Source organism: Polyergus mexicanus, unplaced genomic scaffold (assembly GCF_030449975.1).
Source record: "Polyergus mexicanus isolate NDT 795.1 unplaced genomic scaffold, iyPolMexi1.0 SCAF_7, whole genome shotgun sequence".
NCBI classification, from domain to species: Eukaryota; Metazoa; Arthropoda; class Insecta; order Hymenoptera; family Formicidae; genus Polyergus; species Polyergus mexicanus.
This window is the reverse complement of record NW_027223327.1, coordinates 10,144,879-10,160,282: the sequence shown is the minus strand read 5'-3', so window position 1 is coordinate 10,160,282 and position 15,404 is coordinate 10,144,879. Positions and strand designations below refer to the sequence as shown.

The following is a 15,404-nucleotide window of genomic DNA, read 5'->3' as shown; positions in this document are numbered from 1 at the left end:
ACGATAATGCATATAATAAATCTTATTTTTTACTCAAATGATGACATATTAGTATCTATAATGTGTGTTTCTTGAAGCGTGTGTGTGTTGTGTGTGTGCCGCTTTTATCACGTGTACCATGATGGGCCACGTGATAGCGCAAGATCGAGATCGAGAATACAGAATACAGTTCACGACGCGCTGAGTCAGACGTGGTTAGACGTATAATCAAATATCAAATGGTTTGAAATATATTGGAAATATAAAAAAAAAAGAAAAAAAACATTAGTGCCGAATTAAACCGTGGACATTTTGTCCCAATATGAACGGAGATGTAATAAAAAACAAAGAGGAGGAAACGTATAATATAAAAATGACAGATACTTTGTATTTGGATATCTTGCCGTACGAAGTGTTACTAATGATCTTTGATTATTGCGATGCTTTCGATCTGGTGCGACTCAGCGAGGTGTGCAAGCGATTTTACGAGATCGTACGCTCGGATGCGGTCTGGATCAAAAAGAGCAGAGGATTACTTGTCACGAATCAAACGTCAGAAAGATTTCGTAGAAGGTGCGTTGTATAGGTTATACGTAGGTTTGATAAATCTTCATTTAAGCCGAAACTTTATCTATTAAAATTTAAACGAAGCAAGCTTAACTTGGACGTAACATTCTTCATTATCTTTCAAATTTAACGTTTAATATATATTCTCTTTCATTGCGTTAATATAACTCTTTTTGATGCATTGATATTAAGCTCTTTTTTTATTATGTATTTAATTTGATAACTGGATCTTTATAAAATGCATATAAATATTTATCATTTGGAAGGATATATTTATACAATCCTATATAGAGATATCTTAAAGAGAATACATGTTATTTTATTTCCCAGATGCAATCCAATATTATTATCCCCACGCAATATGTGGTTCATATCTTACAATTGGCGATATGGAAGATATGACGATAAAACTTTAATATTGAATAAAGTGAAAGTGATGCCATGGCTGCAAATGACGAACGACACTCTCTGGTGGAGTGGTGGTAATCACCTTTATGGTGTTAAACGCAGTTCAAAACATTTTAAAGAAAAAGTCAATATAAAAATGAACTATAATAATCGCTTTTATAATAACATATATGTAGCAGATATCTGCAAATTTGTCCTTTGTGGAAATTTTATTATAAGTGGTCATAGGTGTATATCCAGTTACAAATATTGTTCAAATTTTGTTTTTCTCTATAATAAAAATTCTTTGCAAAAACTTTTTAGCAACGGTGATATACAGTATTGGCTAGATAAATCACACAAAGGCTATCCTCGTGCTGTAAAGCTGTTGAGACATGTTCATTCTTGCGATATTAACGGTATAGATGCAACGTCACAAAATATTATATCAGGTTCGGTTGATGGTACGATAAAGGTGAGGTAGAGATATAATTTGCAATATAATGCAATGATAATTTATAATGTAATGTGTTTGTTCTTGTTTAGATACAAAAAAATGTAGATATTGAAGAAAGTAATTTCGACAAAAATGAGATCAGCATAGATTTCATGGATAAAATAGATAGGGTGCAGTCACTTGTGATTGATCCTACAGGGACACAATTCGCTGTCGGTTCATCTGGAACCACCTACATTCCACCACTTCATTTAATCAATATTGAAACACTTATACGGTAATATTGCAAATTAATATAGCAAATTAATTGATGGTGTTATAAAATGTATGATTGGATATGATTTTGGTATATAGTGAACAATTTGCAACAAGCTAATAGAGAGATTTCAGTTATACGATGTTCGATAAAATACGGTATCCATGGAAACACGGTGCTGGAATATTAGACATGGTATGGGATAATCCGCAAACTTTACTCACCTGTGGCTATGATACATTTGTCCGAAAATGGGATTTGAGGTAATATATATATTTCGACTTTACTAGATTACTCAGCTTAGTTATTATGTTCATAATTATAATTAACTCTGGACGTTAATAATAACGGTTTCAGAACCGAGAAATGCGTTAGCTCATGGGCAGATCCAAACGATGCAGCATTATATTGTATTTCATCCGATTATCAATACAATATAATTACAGGAGCACAGCTTGGTTGTGTGGCTGTTCTATGGGATCAAAGGATGTGTAATTTTGTTCAGGTTTTTATTCGTTTTAAACTGAAATCATATGCATTTTGTATTTTATATATTGTCATTACAAATTTCTTTCTTTAAAATTTCTAGTTATATTATGTAAATTCGCCCACAGTACATCTAAAGAGCCCGATTTATTCTCTACGATTTGATAGTAGTCATCTGTATTGTGCTCTGGACCGACGTTTAGCCAAATTAAGTTTCTCAAGCCAATCATGCCAGAGGTATAATTACAAACAATTTTATTAATTAATTTGTAACTGTTTGATTACATATTGGTTGCTATTCGAGATATAGAAAATGTAAAAGATGAAATTATCTTTCTCTCTATCTCTCTAGGAATTAAATTGTGTATTATATAGTTCGTAAAAAATTATACAATAAAAAGAAGTGATATCATTTCTGATATAAAGTTCTGTGATGATACATTTTGTATTTTCGTAATATATATATAATAAAAAAATAGAAAGCAATTATACTGCAACAATTTTACAACAATTTATTAATATTGTGATACATATACAAAAGCGAAGAATGAATAATTTTCCCTATGTATATGTAGTAAAAGTATAACTATTATATAAAATATCTAAAAAAAAATTTTTTTTTTTTTTTTTTTTTTTTTTTTTTTTTTTTCAAACAACAGTTTAGTGATTTTTTCGAAGTTGATTGTAACAAACTTCGCGTAGTGAATTTGACTCTGCAAATATTAATAATAATTGGTATATTAATAATATTTTGGATGTTATAAAATAAATATATTAATTACCCACGCAGTATATACAAATAATATAATTACTTTAATCATTTTAGATGAAACAAGAAAAAAAAACAGGCGTTTGTTAATATCCCAAAACCAATACATTAAGTATCTCTCATTAAGTAATCTTCCAAAAAAGCCATTTATATTCTCTTTTAAAAATCTCATCAAAGCATTGTTCTAATCATGTAATTGAGAATACCGCCGTGTTTGAAGTAGGTCAAATCAACTTCTGTGTCGAATCGTGCAATCACTTCAAATTTCTTGCCATCATCAGTGCTTACAGTAATTTTTTCTCCGGGTTGACAATTCTCAGGAATCGCAATGTCGTATTGCTCATAGCCTGTTAAACCTAAAGACTCTGCATTTTCTCCAGGAAGATACTCCAATGGAACAATGCCCATACCCACAAGATTGGATCTATGAATAAATAAAAACATTTAAGTAAATTTTTTTATTACGAAATTGTTTCTTTAAAAAAAAAAAAAAAAAAAAAAATTAACAGTTCGATGAAAATATATTTAAACTTTATCTAATATAATTCGGAGGAAAAAGAATACACTTGCCTGTGTATTCTTTCATATGACTCGGCTATGACTGCTCGTATACCGAGCAGATATGGTCCTTTAGCGGCCCAATCCCTGGAAGATCCGGATCCGTATTCCTTACCAACTAGAGCAATCAGATTTATCCCATCCTTCGCGTATCTCTCAGCTGCATCAAATACGTCCATCTAAATAACATCAATCATTCGCCATCAGTATATATTTTAAAAATCGTACACATTAAATATATTCCAATAATATAAAACAAAAAATAATTTTTTCTTTCTAATAAATTGTAGCTCGTTTATTCGAATTGTCTAATGCTTATGTATCATCGTTTTGTTACATTCAAAAACGCAGCGAAAATAGTCGAGATAAATTGTTGAAGCTAAACAGAAAGATGTACCTCTTCGTTAGTTGGAATGTAGATTGTTCGTGGTCCCGCTTTACCGATGAATTTGTTCAGCAGACGAATGTTAGCGAATGTGCCCCGTGCCATCACGGCGTCGTTTCCTCTTCGCGAACCGTAAGAATTGAAATCTTTCGGTATCAAGCTAGAAATAAAGATATGATACTCTCAAAAATTCGGCTCATTTTCGAATGTCTATTGTATCCATTGAACGTTAAACTCACCCACGATTCGCTAGATATCTCGCCGCTGGCGAATTACGTGCGATACTACCCGCCGGACTAATATGATCGGTCGTAACGGAATCTCCAAGATTTACGAGCACTCGCGCTCTCGTAATCGGTTTTATTAGAGGTAGCTCCTATAAAATGATATTTTTTTACTTCATGATATAGGAGATAGAAAATCGCAATTTGTTTCAATATATAAATATCGAAGAAAACTAATCTCAAAGATTTGAAAAGATTACATTTAAGTTCTTTCAAATTTTTCGAAGATTGGACATTAAACTATACTATACTGATACTAACTATATTAATACAATAAATTAATAATTCTAATAACCTTCTGCAAATTATCGAAATAAGGTGGATTTTTAATGTATGTTGAATTAACGTCCCATGGATACAATTTACCACTAGGCGCTATCAAATTCGCCCAATTGCTACTGCCCTGTTCGATTTTACTATAAACTTCTTTAAACATAGCCGGAATGACATATTGTTGTTCTACAACTTGAATTTCCGTTCTGGTCGGCCATATATCTCGCAAATATATCGGAGTGCCATTGGATTTGTGACCTTAAAAAATACATATGCATAATTTATATATATAACTTATAAAATATGTAATATATAACATATAAAATTCTGTAATTTGCTTTTTCCTCGAAGTTTCTTACATATCTTTATAATCCATAAAAGCATTTTACCTAATGGTTCCTTTTCAAAATCGAAATTCACAGTGCCGGCGATAGCATATGCTATTACCAAAAGCGGAGATGCTAGATAATTCGCTCGAGTGTTCGGATGGACTCTGCCTTCAAAATTTCTATTACCTGATAGAACTCCGCAGGAGACCAGTTCATTCTGCAGACAAAACAAGAATTTAACAATAAGCATTGCTTATAAGTGTAAAAATGTTAATACGTTAATAAGTGTAAAATAAATCATTTAATTCAATAAGATGTTATTGATTTCATAGTCTTTTCAAATCAAATAATATTTGTTAAATTAAGAGATTGCAATTCTTTAAATACTTTGATTTCATCTGACAATAAAAACTTATAAAATTATTTTTATTTTTCGGAATTTTATTTTTCATTACAAAAGAAAAGAGCTATCTATCAACTTGATACTTTTAGAATTTAAACAAAATTATTTCGGAATATCTTACCTTTTCGATAGTTTCGACTATAGCGTCAGGCAGCGGACCACTGTTTCCAATACAAGTCATACACCCATAACCCACGATATCGAATCCCAACTTTGTCAGATACGGAATCACTCCGCTTTCTTCAAGATAATAAGTCACGACTCCGGAGCCAGGTGATAATGATGTTTTTATGTACGGCTCGACACTTAAACCAGCTTCCACTGCTTTTTTAGCAAGAAGACCTGCATAAAATTTAGCAAATTTTGTAAATTTTGAAATAAAAAAATATTTTATATATATAATAATGAAAGAATGATTTTCACGATTAAATAATATTGCTGCTAATGAGCTTACTCGTAAGCTCATACATTATTTTATACATTATTTTAACAATAACGTTTCATACATTATTTTAACAATAATGAATTAAATATTCTTTCTCTTTCTCGCTTATAGAGCAACATATATTTCGTTTATTATCATTCTAATCTGAATGTTCTATAAAGAGATATTTTAAAAATACAGAAGAATATATTAAAAAGTTACAAAATAGAACAAAGCTTTTGCATTAACGTAATAAATTATTAAATGTTAACATATAAAAGTCACAGCATAACTTACCTGCTCCAAGCATAACACTCGGATTGCTAGTATTCGTACAGCTGGTAATCGCCGCGATGACCACTGAGCCATGTTTCAATTCGTAATCTTTTCCCTCATATTGAAATTTTCCCACAGTATGCACCTTGGCCGGGGTTAATCCGTAGCCCTTGAAACCCACCTGCAATTTCAAAAATCGTCGCTCCGTAAAATATTTTTAAGCCTTAAGAATAAAGAAAGTTTCATTGTATTTAAATGCAGTTGTTAAGCTTCAGAGAAAAAAAACCATTTTTACTTATTATCGGTAGTATTTAGTTTCTTATCAATTTGTCTAATGGAAAAGCTCATTAGCGACTAATGTAGTTTAAATTTAGATGTAAAGAAATGTCTAACTGGATAAAAAAGAAAATATTGAGATCTGCTTCAATTTAACGCATATTACTGTAACATTCCCATATTCCCATATTGATGATTTGTAAGGTGAAATCATCAAAATTCATTACATTCGGCGGAGTTCAATGAGCGAATTTAAAGTCGTGATATGAAAATTCATTGTCCGGTAAACGATTTGCTGAAGAAGCAGCATGGGTTTGCAACGATCTTTAAGCAATCGTGAGGTCTACGACCGCGTGCACACTTAACACGTGTGCAATTCAACTTAATCTTCTTAGATATAAAAAAGAAATAAAAAAATGTTATTAAATATTAAAACGATAACAAACGCATCTTAGGATATATTGAAGTAGGAACATAACAACATAAATACTAATAAATAACGAATTTAAAAAGTATGCGTAATTATGTGAACAAGTATATTGTTTTAATTTGTAATTATGTATATCAAACGATAATTGTATGTGTTCGTGATATATATATATATATTTTTTTTCGTTTAATATTATTTTTATTTTTAAAAATTTCTGGAAATATATAATCACATTTATTAATGTTAACAAAATTTTATAAAAATTTATCTTTCAAATTCTCTATCGGTTTTTGTAAATGTATCTCTTTCTTTATCGGCTTTAGGCATTGTGCCTTAATGAGAAATCCGAGCTACCTCTATATACCGGCATGCATGTCAAACGATGGCTCGTTTGCAATGAAATGTGTGAGCTTTGCAAAACGAACATAGTAGGATGTTGTATCAGCAATTTCAACGCGAGTCTGAATATACCGCCTTCCAGAACTTATGCGAAGTGCGATTAAAGACTCTTGTCTTCTCCGACGAAGCGGACGGATCGATCAATCAACGGTACGTGTACGAATTATTTTTTCCTTCATAAATTTTTAAATGTCACATTCATATTCTCTTACGTTCCAAAGGGTAAAAAAGAGTAACGTGTTGTACAAGAAGAGCCCAGCAATCTGTATAAAAAAATATTAAAAATTTTGATTTGCACAAGCTGATTATATCCTGATACGCGATTATTCTTTCATAAACGTAATATTAGGAAATTCTTAAAACTCACAAATAAAATACATAGCCTAGTATATAATAATTTTGTTGATTTTGGACAAATAAAGCCTTGTAATTTCTAGCTGCTGATTTTAGAAAACAACGATGACGCGGCTGATAATAGCTAATCAGTTTTACCATAATGTATATTTTATGTATACCGAAAACATTAGTCACTAGTGTGACGAAATATATATAATGGTATATTACTATTAATTATTCGAAATGAAAATATCATATTTTAAAGCTACAAAATAAAGAGAAATAAAACTTTCATTTTTTTTAAATGAAAACATAAAAGTACACACAAACGAAGTCATAATCCATATTTTTTAAATATTTTTAAGTTACTGTTACCCCCCCTCCCCCCCACATAAAGAGATGTTGATTTCGGAAACGTTAAAATTAATTTTTATTTTATTATATCTTTATATTTACCATATGTGTTACATATATATAACATGTGTCAGAGAAAATAAATCAAGTTTTCATGTGTGTGTTAATTTCTTTGAAAGAATTCAGAGAATTTCTTTAATGTCGAAGAAAGTCGTCCATTATTACAAGTTTTCTAATGTTTGATGTTAAATAGCTTTAAATAAAAAAACTTTCAATTTAAAATTTCATTAAAATAAAGTCTATTTAACGGAGGAACAAATAATGCTTTCAATATTTACAGAAAATTATAAATTTTCGTAAAGTTTATTTTTTTCTTTCGAGTTAAATTCAAGTTCGATATTTCTGATATAGCAAAATCAATTTAAAAGCCTGTCATTATTTCTGTATACTATAACAACTGTATATTAACATATTTCCGTGTATTAGCGAAGAATATATATAATATATCTCTTATCGATTTTTAATCAACCCCGATCATTCTCGATAGCTAAGTCTAACTGCGAAGAAGAATTAAATTTCACATAGGGAAAGCATCAGCTTTATGATTTATATGGATGAGTTTCTTCGACAAGTGTCCTGGCTGTCATAGGCCAGGTAACGTGACGCCAATGTTGAACATTTTGAATAGAAATCGATCGACACGTTCTTAAACACTCATAAACACGCATTGTTTCCATCCGTTGAACGATCATTCGTCATGGTTCGCCTACTGGATCAAGACCATCAATCTAACTTAGATTACCTTTTTCAATCTGATCGCGAGGTAAATATAATAAATTTGTCTAATAAATATTTTGCACAACTATATGTTACGGTAGCACTTGTATTTTTACAAATTCTTTATCTAGAAAGCAAACTTAAAAATAATCCAATGTGTAATATATAATATTACGAAAAAATCGCGCGCGAGATAATATATAATTTAATATTAACATATACAATATATAATTTTCGAATTTATTTAAATTCTTTTATTAAAACTGTCTATTTTTTTTCAATTTCTCAGCAATTTGATGAGTAATCAGCTTTGAACACTCATTGTGGGGGCTGCAGAAACTGTCTATCTTTTTGGTAGGGGTAGGGACCCACATTAGCGGTATAAAAGGGCCTGACAAATACAGAGAGGTCATCAGTTGAACAGATGAATCGTCCACTACCAATTCATAGCGAGCAATAGTACCTAAATTCGAAGTAAGTTTATATCTTTTATCGATTTGAAGTAGTTTTGTCAAAAAAATATTATAATTTATCGGGATTTTGTTTTACGCCTCTAAACACAAGGTCTCTTATTTATATATATATATATATATATATATATATATATATATATATAAATTTCAAATCAGTAGTTTCTTCATAGTCTATATAAATGAGAGCTTAATGGTAATATTATTTTGTGCTATCTATTTAAAATTTTATTATGCATATGTATAAAATGCTATACCAGTTAACTCTGGATTGAGAAAAAAGTTGAAGAAATTCTTCTCTATGGATCAATAAAGGTGATTATATTGTTGGATGTGATCATACTCGGTAAAGATGCGACAAAGAACTTCACCGGGTGATGATTGCATCCAATATTGGATCCCTATACTTCCTTAATGTTGGAACATCTCATCCATATAATTTTCTCAAAATTCTTGACATGGGGACGAATATAGGTCTAGTATACACATAATAAGAATTTGTGACTAGATCGTATACTCGTCTTTAATGGCAAGAGATATCGTCTTGTCTGAAGAATCGTCGTTTAGAAGATACCTCACATCTTGTTCAATTATCTTTGGTGATCTAACTATATGCTGAATAATCAAAAAACCATAAAGCTAGATCAACAAAGCTTAAATGTTCGAGATGGAACATGGATATTATCGACGATTACGTGAGTAACGACGTGCTTCTGGCAATAATTTAATATTAATATTGCTAATGTATATGATGTAGTATAAATCTTTTTATCGCGAGTTTATTTTATCGTTATTAACATATCAGTGTTTATTAAGCTAATATTTAAAAATTGTTAATATTCTCTCAAAATGAGCATGTGAAAGCGAACTCGTTCGATTACACTGAATTCGTATTAGTTTCACAGATTGTCTTGCGAATAATTAATTGCTTTTCATTTTTAGATGACAGAGTCTAAAGGAACTTTTATTGTGATATGTTAAAATAAGATAATCATATCACAGTAAATGTTTCATCATTCTCTGTCAAGCATTCTCTTCTTTATTACGAATTTTTTCTTTCTAATGAGAAAAACTAAAGAATAGCGTTCATATTATAATCGACAGAATAGAGGTACAACGCGCGAGATGGATATAATCCAGTTTGACTTAAATTTATTGTCACTGGGTAATATTCGTTCCTTGCATGTACTAACTAATCATCTTTCCTGGAGCGTTATTGACAATGTGATTTTACATCGTTGATAGTTTGTAATACAATTGTGTATGTATTATATATAATTTATTAAGAAAAAATATGAATACATGTGTGAGATAAAAATAAATTTGTTTGATAGTGTAATATACAGGGTGGGCCTAAACGTTCCGGCCAGATGTTGAGATTTTATAGGAAATTTAATTCTGAACAAAAAGTTTCCCATAAACATGGGTTGAAAAATGCTTCCTTAAAAAGTTAGAGTCTAAAAATCTCTGAGAGAAATCACGGTTATTTTATACATTTTTACAAATATCGGGGAATATATGCGTTTTTTAACAAAACCTCACACAAAAGTTGTAAGAATTAAATTTGTTTTTTTTTTGTCTTTCAGATGAGATCAAATTGATTGTAGTATGTTCCAGGTTTTAAGAGAACCAGTTTCAAATGTATAAAAAAATGTTTTTTCGTCTATCGACAGTAGAGCTTTTTAAAAATACTCTTCATTTATGCTGTTATGACCTTTTTTAATGTTCATCTTGCTTTTATTCCATTAAAAAATTTTACTTTTCTGCATTGTTTAAACCATAGGAGGATAAAACAAAGAACAAAGATAAAAAGAAAATGAAAGAAAAAGAAAATAAAACTTAATAAATTTTATAGGAAAAATCAATAAAAACAAAAAATAAAAAGTTTTGGCTTGTATAATTAAAGCCATGACAGCATAAATGAAGAGTATTTTTAAAAAGCTCTACCGTCGATAGCCGAAAAAACATTTTTTTGTACATTTGAAACTGGTTATCTTAAAACCTATGGAACACACTACAATCATTTTTCGATCCATGTTTATAGGAAACTTTTTGTTCAGAATTAAATTTCTTATGAAATCGCAAAATCTGGCCGGAACGCTTAAGCCCACCGTATATATACATTTTCATGCAGAAATACTTGTATTTAAGAACACTGACCTTGTTTACAAGGCAATTTCTGAAGTCCATTTGCATGTCGGATACTGAAACTCTATCGTGCGGTCTTTTAGGTCCACTGACGCTTGAAACTACAGTGCTCAAATCCAAAGTGACCACTTCGGAAAAAATTGGATCTTGACTTGTGTCAGTATAATTCCTCAGCATGCGTACGCTTCTAAGATATTTCTCAATCCTATTAATATGTTCTTCGGATCGACCTGTTGTAAAAAAAATACATATAGATTTAATGTGTGTTAATACATGTAGATTTATAATGTGGAAAATATTCTATAGGAATAATAATCGTTTTGTGTGAAATATATTTATATCAAATGTAATTTTTCATGAATATAAAAACTTACCTGTTTGTTTGAGATACATCAAGCTTTGTTCATCTACTGCAAAGAAGCCTACAGTTGCACCATATTCTGGACACATATTAGATATAGTAGCACGATCCGCGATACTTAATTGTGCCACTCCCGGCCCAAAGAATTCAACAAACTTCCCAACCACTCCAACTTGTCTCAAGTTCTGCAAGTATATATAAAGATATCACATGTTTATTCTGATTGCTTTGGCATATATGTATATATCATATCATTAATATTAAATATTAAATTATAAATTATTCATTAAAAATATGTTAAATTATAATGTTGCAACATGTAATATGTGATATGTATAATGAAATATATAATATTGTAAATATTAATAAAATATATCAAAAATATATTAAAACTAAAAAAATTCTATATAACTAATTTTAATTCATTAAAAAGAAATCTTACCTTTGTAATTGTAAGAACAAGATCAGTGGATGTAGCATATTGATTCAATGCACCTTCCAATTTATATCCTACAACTTTTGGTATTAACATAGATATTGCTTGACCAAGCATAACAGCCTCTGCTTCAATCCCACCAACTCCCCATCCAAGTACACCGAGACCATTGACCATAGTAGTGTGAGAATCAGTACCGACTACACTGTCAGGATACAGAAGATTGTTGAAATCGAATACTACTCTGGCCAAATATTCCAAATTTACTTGATGCACGATACCACTTCCAGGAGGTACAATTAACATATTTTCAAATGCCTTTGCACCCCATTTGAGGAACATAAAGCGTTCCTTATTTCTCTCAAATTCGAGTTCCTCATTCTTCTTTAAGGCATCAGTGCTGAAATATGCAATAATGTTCAGATTTATTTTGATCAAATTATTTGATGATGTATGGTATAAAGTTTTGTATCCTTATTTCTTATTTTTCCTTTTTGCAATGTTATCAAATGTATTACATAAAATATTCTTGCTTATGTAAAAATTAAACTTTAAACTCATATATCATAACTTTTTACTCTTTATAGAAGATCGTATATACTCGTTATCATCAAAACATGCCTGATAAAGCAATGAACTGTACCTTCTTGTAAAATCGACCTGTATCGAATGATCAATTACAAGATCCGATGGACAGATTGGATTAATCTTATCAGGATTACCGCCAAGTCTTTTCACAGCATCTCTCATCGCAGCAAAATCCACAACTGCTGGTACTCCAGTAAAGTCCTATTTATAATATAATACAATAAATATATCTCTTATATGCTGCTGAATAAAATCTAAGAAGTTTTTGCTTTTTACTTGTAACAGAACTCTCGCTGGCTTAAAAGCCACTTCAACTCCATCTTGGAGAGTTTGATTATTTTCCCAATCCAAAATTTTCTCAACATCATTTTTTGTTACTTGAAAATCATCACAATTACGCACAGCACTTTCCAAGAGAACTCGAATGGAAAATGGCAATCTGTCTATATAGCAGAAATTAAAAATATACAATTTATTCAGTAGATATAAAATACATCATAAAGTAATAAATAAGAAATTTATTTTACCATATTTTGTGCCAAAATTGCCAATATCATAATATTGGCACTCTTTTTGTCCAATTTTAATAGACTTTAGCAGATGGTTATAAGGATTGACATCTAAAATAACAGAAATATCATTATTTGTACAGCTTTTCATTAAAAAAATTAAATAGAAGAAAATATACAAAATTATGTCATTATATTATTTTTTTATTAAAATAAATATTATTAAATTTAATATACATAAAATAAAATGAGAAAAATTTTATGTTTAAAAAATCTATATATATTTTTTTTATTTTATTTTCATTTTAAGGTTGTATTTAATATTTATTTAATATTTATATACTATTTATAATATTTATTTAATATTTATTTAATATTTGTATACAATGTCAATATTATACATGTAATAAACATTTTTAGACTTACACCAACAGGGAAAAAAATTTTTTAAATTTTGAAACTTAGGTTTTTATATATTGCAACATTTTTGTCATCACTTAGAGCATCCACATATAAATTTATTTCCGAATAAAATATTTATATATAAATGGCAAATTATAACATTTTTATGACATGAAATATTTTCTACTCTTTCAATAAGCTATTCGAATATTATATTTTTTTACATACATGTTGCAACTTTTATCAATTCATAACATTCATAAATTTAATTCTATTAAATTTGAATACCGTTAGTGAAAAATCGCAAATTAATATTTTTCAGGAAAAAAAATCGATTTAACATAATGACACTGCAATAATAAGCCTATCCTCTTGAATAGTTTATGTTTTTTTCAACGAAATGACAGCAACAAATAAATTCACATCTTCTCACTTACCAGCCATGATTGTCACTGCACAAGTCACGTCAGCCCCGTTGTGTGATACGTATATAACGAATTATACCGAGTGTCGTACAAATATCCACGTCGCATAATGATAAAAACGAAATCGTTCGCGATATGATCTTTTCGACAAACTTTATCGCGTAAATTTTTATTTTCTCCCTAACTTTCCCTAACAAACAGATTTATTTAGTTTATTTTTAAGAACTAATCGAGTCAGAAAGAAATACAAAAGAATACGAAATAAAATACGATATAATATGAAATAAGACTTGTGTATATCACGTTATGCAATATAGCTTCTCTCTTAAATGCTCTGAAATAAATTCAATACTCATGTATAATTTATTCGTACATACAATACATTTTATAATGTGATGGAAGGGTAAAGTTCAAATTATCATACATAATAGCTTTTATTAAAGACGCTCGGTATATAAAATCGCCTGAGACCGATCACGTGGTATGTTATATATACATATACTCTGTATGGTGTGTGTATTTGTGTATTTCAATTTGAGATACATAGACCGTATCACAAACTGTCATCGAAGGTTGGCTAAAAACACGTAAACATAAATAACGAGTGACTTCAAGAAATTTATGCGATCATATACGATAAGACGATTGTTCTTCAACGAAACGTGTTAATTTTTAACAGAAATAGTTCCTTTTCTTCATGAGCGTGAAATAAAATATTAAGGATGGAACGAAATTTGGTTAAAACATTGGATGACATGTAAGTTGTATATTATAGTGTATATGTATTAAATTGACAAAGAAAAAAAATCTTAATAATATGAATTTTGTAAATTGTTTTATTTTTTTTTATTATTTAATAAATATTATATATTACAATGAATACTATATAACATGAAAATATAACTATATATATTAATTCTTCAGGTATACTAAGGAAGGCGTCATTGGCTGTATTTTAGTAGATCATTCTGGTCTTTGCTTAGGAGGTAATGAGTTATTGGAATTATAAATGTAATATCAAAGAAACTCTAGAAAATTATAAACAAAGTTTATTAGAATTTAAGATTATAAAAAAAAAACTTTCGTAGTTAAAGGTGATGCGTCAAGTGACAGCGCAGGGTTGATAGCAGCTATATCGGGTTTAGTTGCAAAATTAGAGCCTAAATCTAAGGCACCGATCATATCGCTTCAAAACGATAGCAGGTAAGCTGACTTATCACATTGATAAATCAAGATTAAAAATTTGTTGAATATTATTATATCAATCGCAAACAAATTTCAGACAATGTATTATACATCGTATGGATCCTGTAGTTGGTGCTGTATATAAAGATATATCGACTTGAAATAATTACTTGTTACATACATGCCCGAAACACATTTATATTTGAAATAAGATGCGTTTAGAAATATTCTGTTTAAACTAAAATTTAGATTAAATTACAATTTTAATTATTAAAATAATATGCTTCGTGCAGATGATTTTTCTATCTTGCCATCGGCAGGATAGAAAAATTATATAGATGAAATAAGAAATAAATAAATAATAAGTAATAATAAATAATTATTAATATCAATAATAATAATAAATAAACCATAGATTTTATGAGAAGAATAAGGATCGTCGAGCCTTTTCTATCTTTTCTCTCTGTAATGTGCC

The 15,404-nt window shown here is 29.5% G+C and overlaps 3 protein-coding genes across 3 annotated transcripts; 2 read left to right on the top strand and 1 right to left on the bottom strand.

Annotated features, from left to right (window-relative positions):
• Window positions 1–129: 129 nt before the first annotated feature.
• Window positions 130–2,587, top strand: LOC138934845 (F-box/WD repeat-containing protein 4). The gene is made up of 7 exons (XM_070298967.1): window positions 130–552; window positions 877–1,182; window positions 1,258–1,408; window positions 1,480–1,667; window positions 1,781–1,909; window positions 2,004–2,151; window positions 2,236–2,587. The coding sequence occupies exons 1-7, from the start codon at window positions 302–304 to the stop codon at window positions 2,392–2,394; spliced, it is 1,332 nt and encodes a 443-aa protein (XP_070155068.1). The 5' UTR covers window positions 130–301; the 3' UTR covers window positions 2,395–2,587.
• Window positions 2,588–2,784: 197 nt separating this feature from the next.
• LOC138934839 (cytoplasmic aconitate hydratase) lies at window positions 2,785–13,778 on the bottom strand. The gene is made up of 15 exons (XM_070298941.1): window positions 13,757–13,778; window positions 12,936–13,028; window positions 12,685–12,851; window positions 12,464–12,609; window positions 11,827–12,220; window positions 11,398–11,569; window positions 11,036–11,253; window positions 5,855–6,014; window positions 5,255–5,475; window positions 4,791–4,947; window positions 4,424–4,659; window positions 4,084–4,220; window positions 3,857–4,004; window positions 3,472–3,638; window positions 2,785–3,325 (listed from the first exon to the last, which is right to left on the bottom strand). The coding sequence occupies exons 1-15, from the start codon at window positions 13,761–13,763 to the stop codon at window positions 3,073–3,075; spliced, it is 2,676 nt and encodes an 891-aa protein (XP_070155042.1). The 5' UTR covers window positions 13,764–13,778; the 3' UTR covers window positions 2,785–3,072.
• Window positions 13,779–14,288: 510 nt separating this feature from the next.
• Lamtor5 (Late endosomal/lysosomal adaptor, MAPK and MTOR activator 5) lies at window positions 14,289–15,321 on the top strand. Its single transcript, XM_070298920.1, has 4 exons — window positions 14,289–14,501; window positions 14,669–14,730; window positions 14,833–14,947; window positions 15,027–15,321. The coding sequence occupies exons 1-4, from the start codon at window positions 14,467–14,469 to the stop codon at window positions 15,088–15,090; spliced, it is 276 nt and encodes a 91-aa protein (XP_070155021.1). The 5' UTR covers window positions 14,289–14,466; the 3' UTR covers window positions 15,091–15,321.
• Window positions 15,322–15,404: the final 83 nt, after the last annotated feature.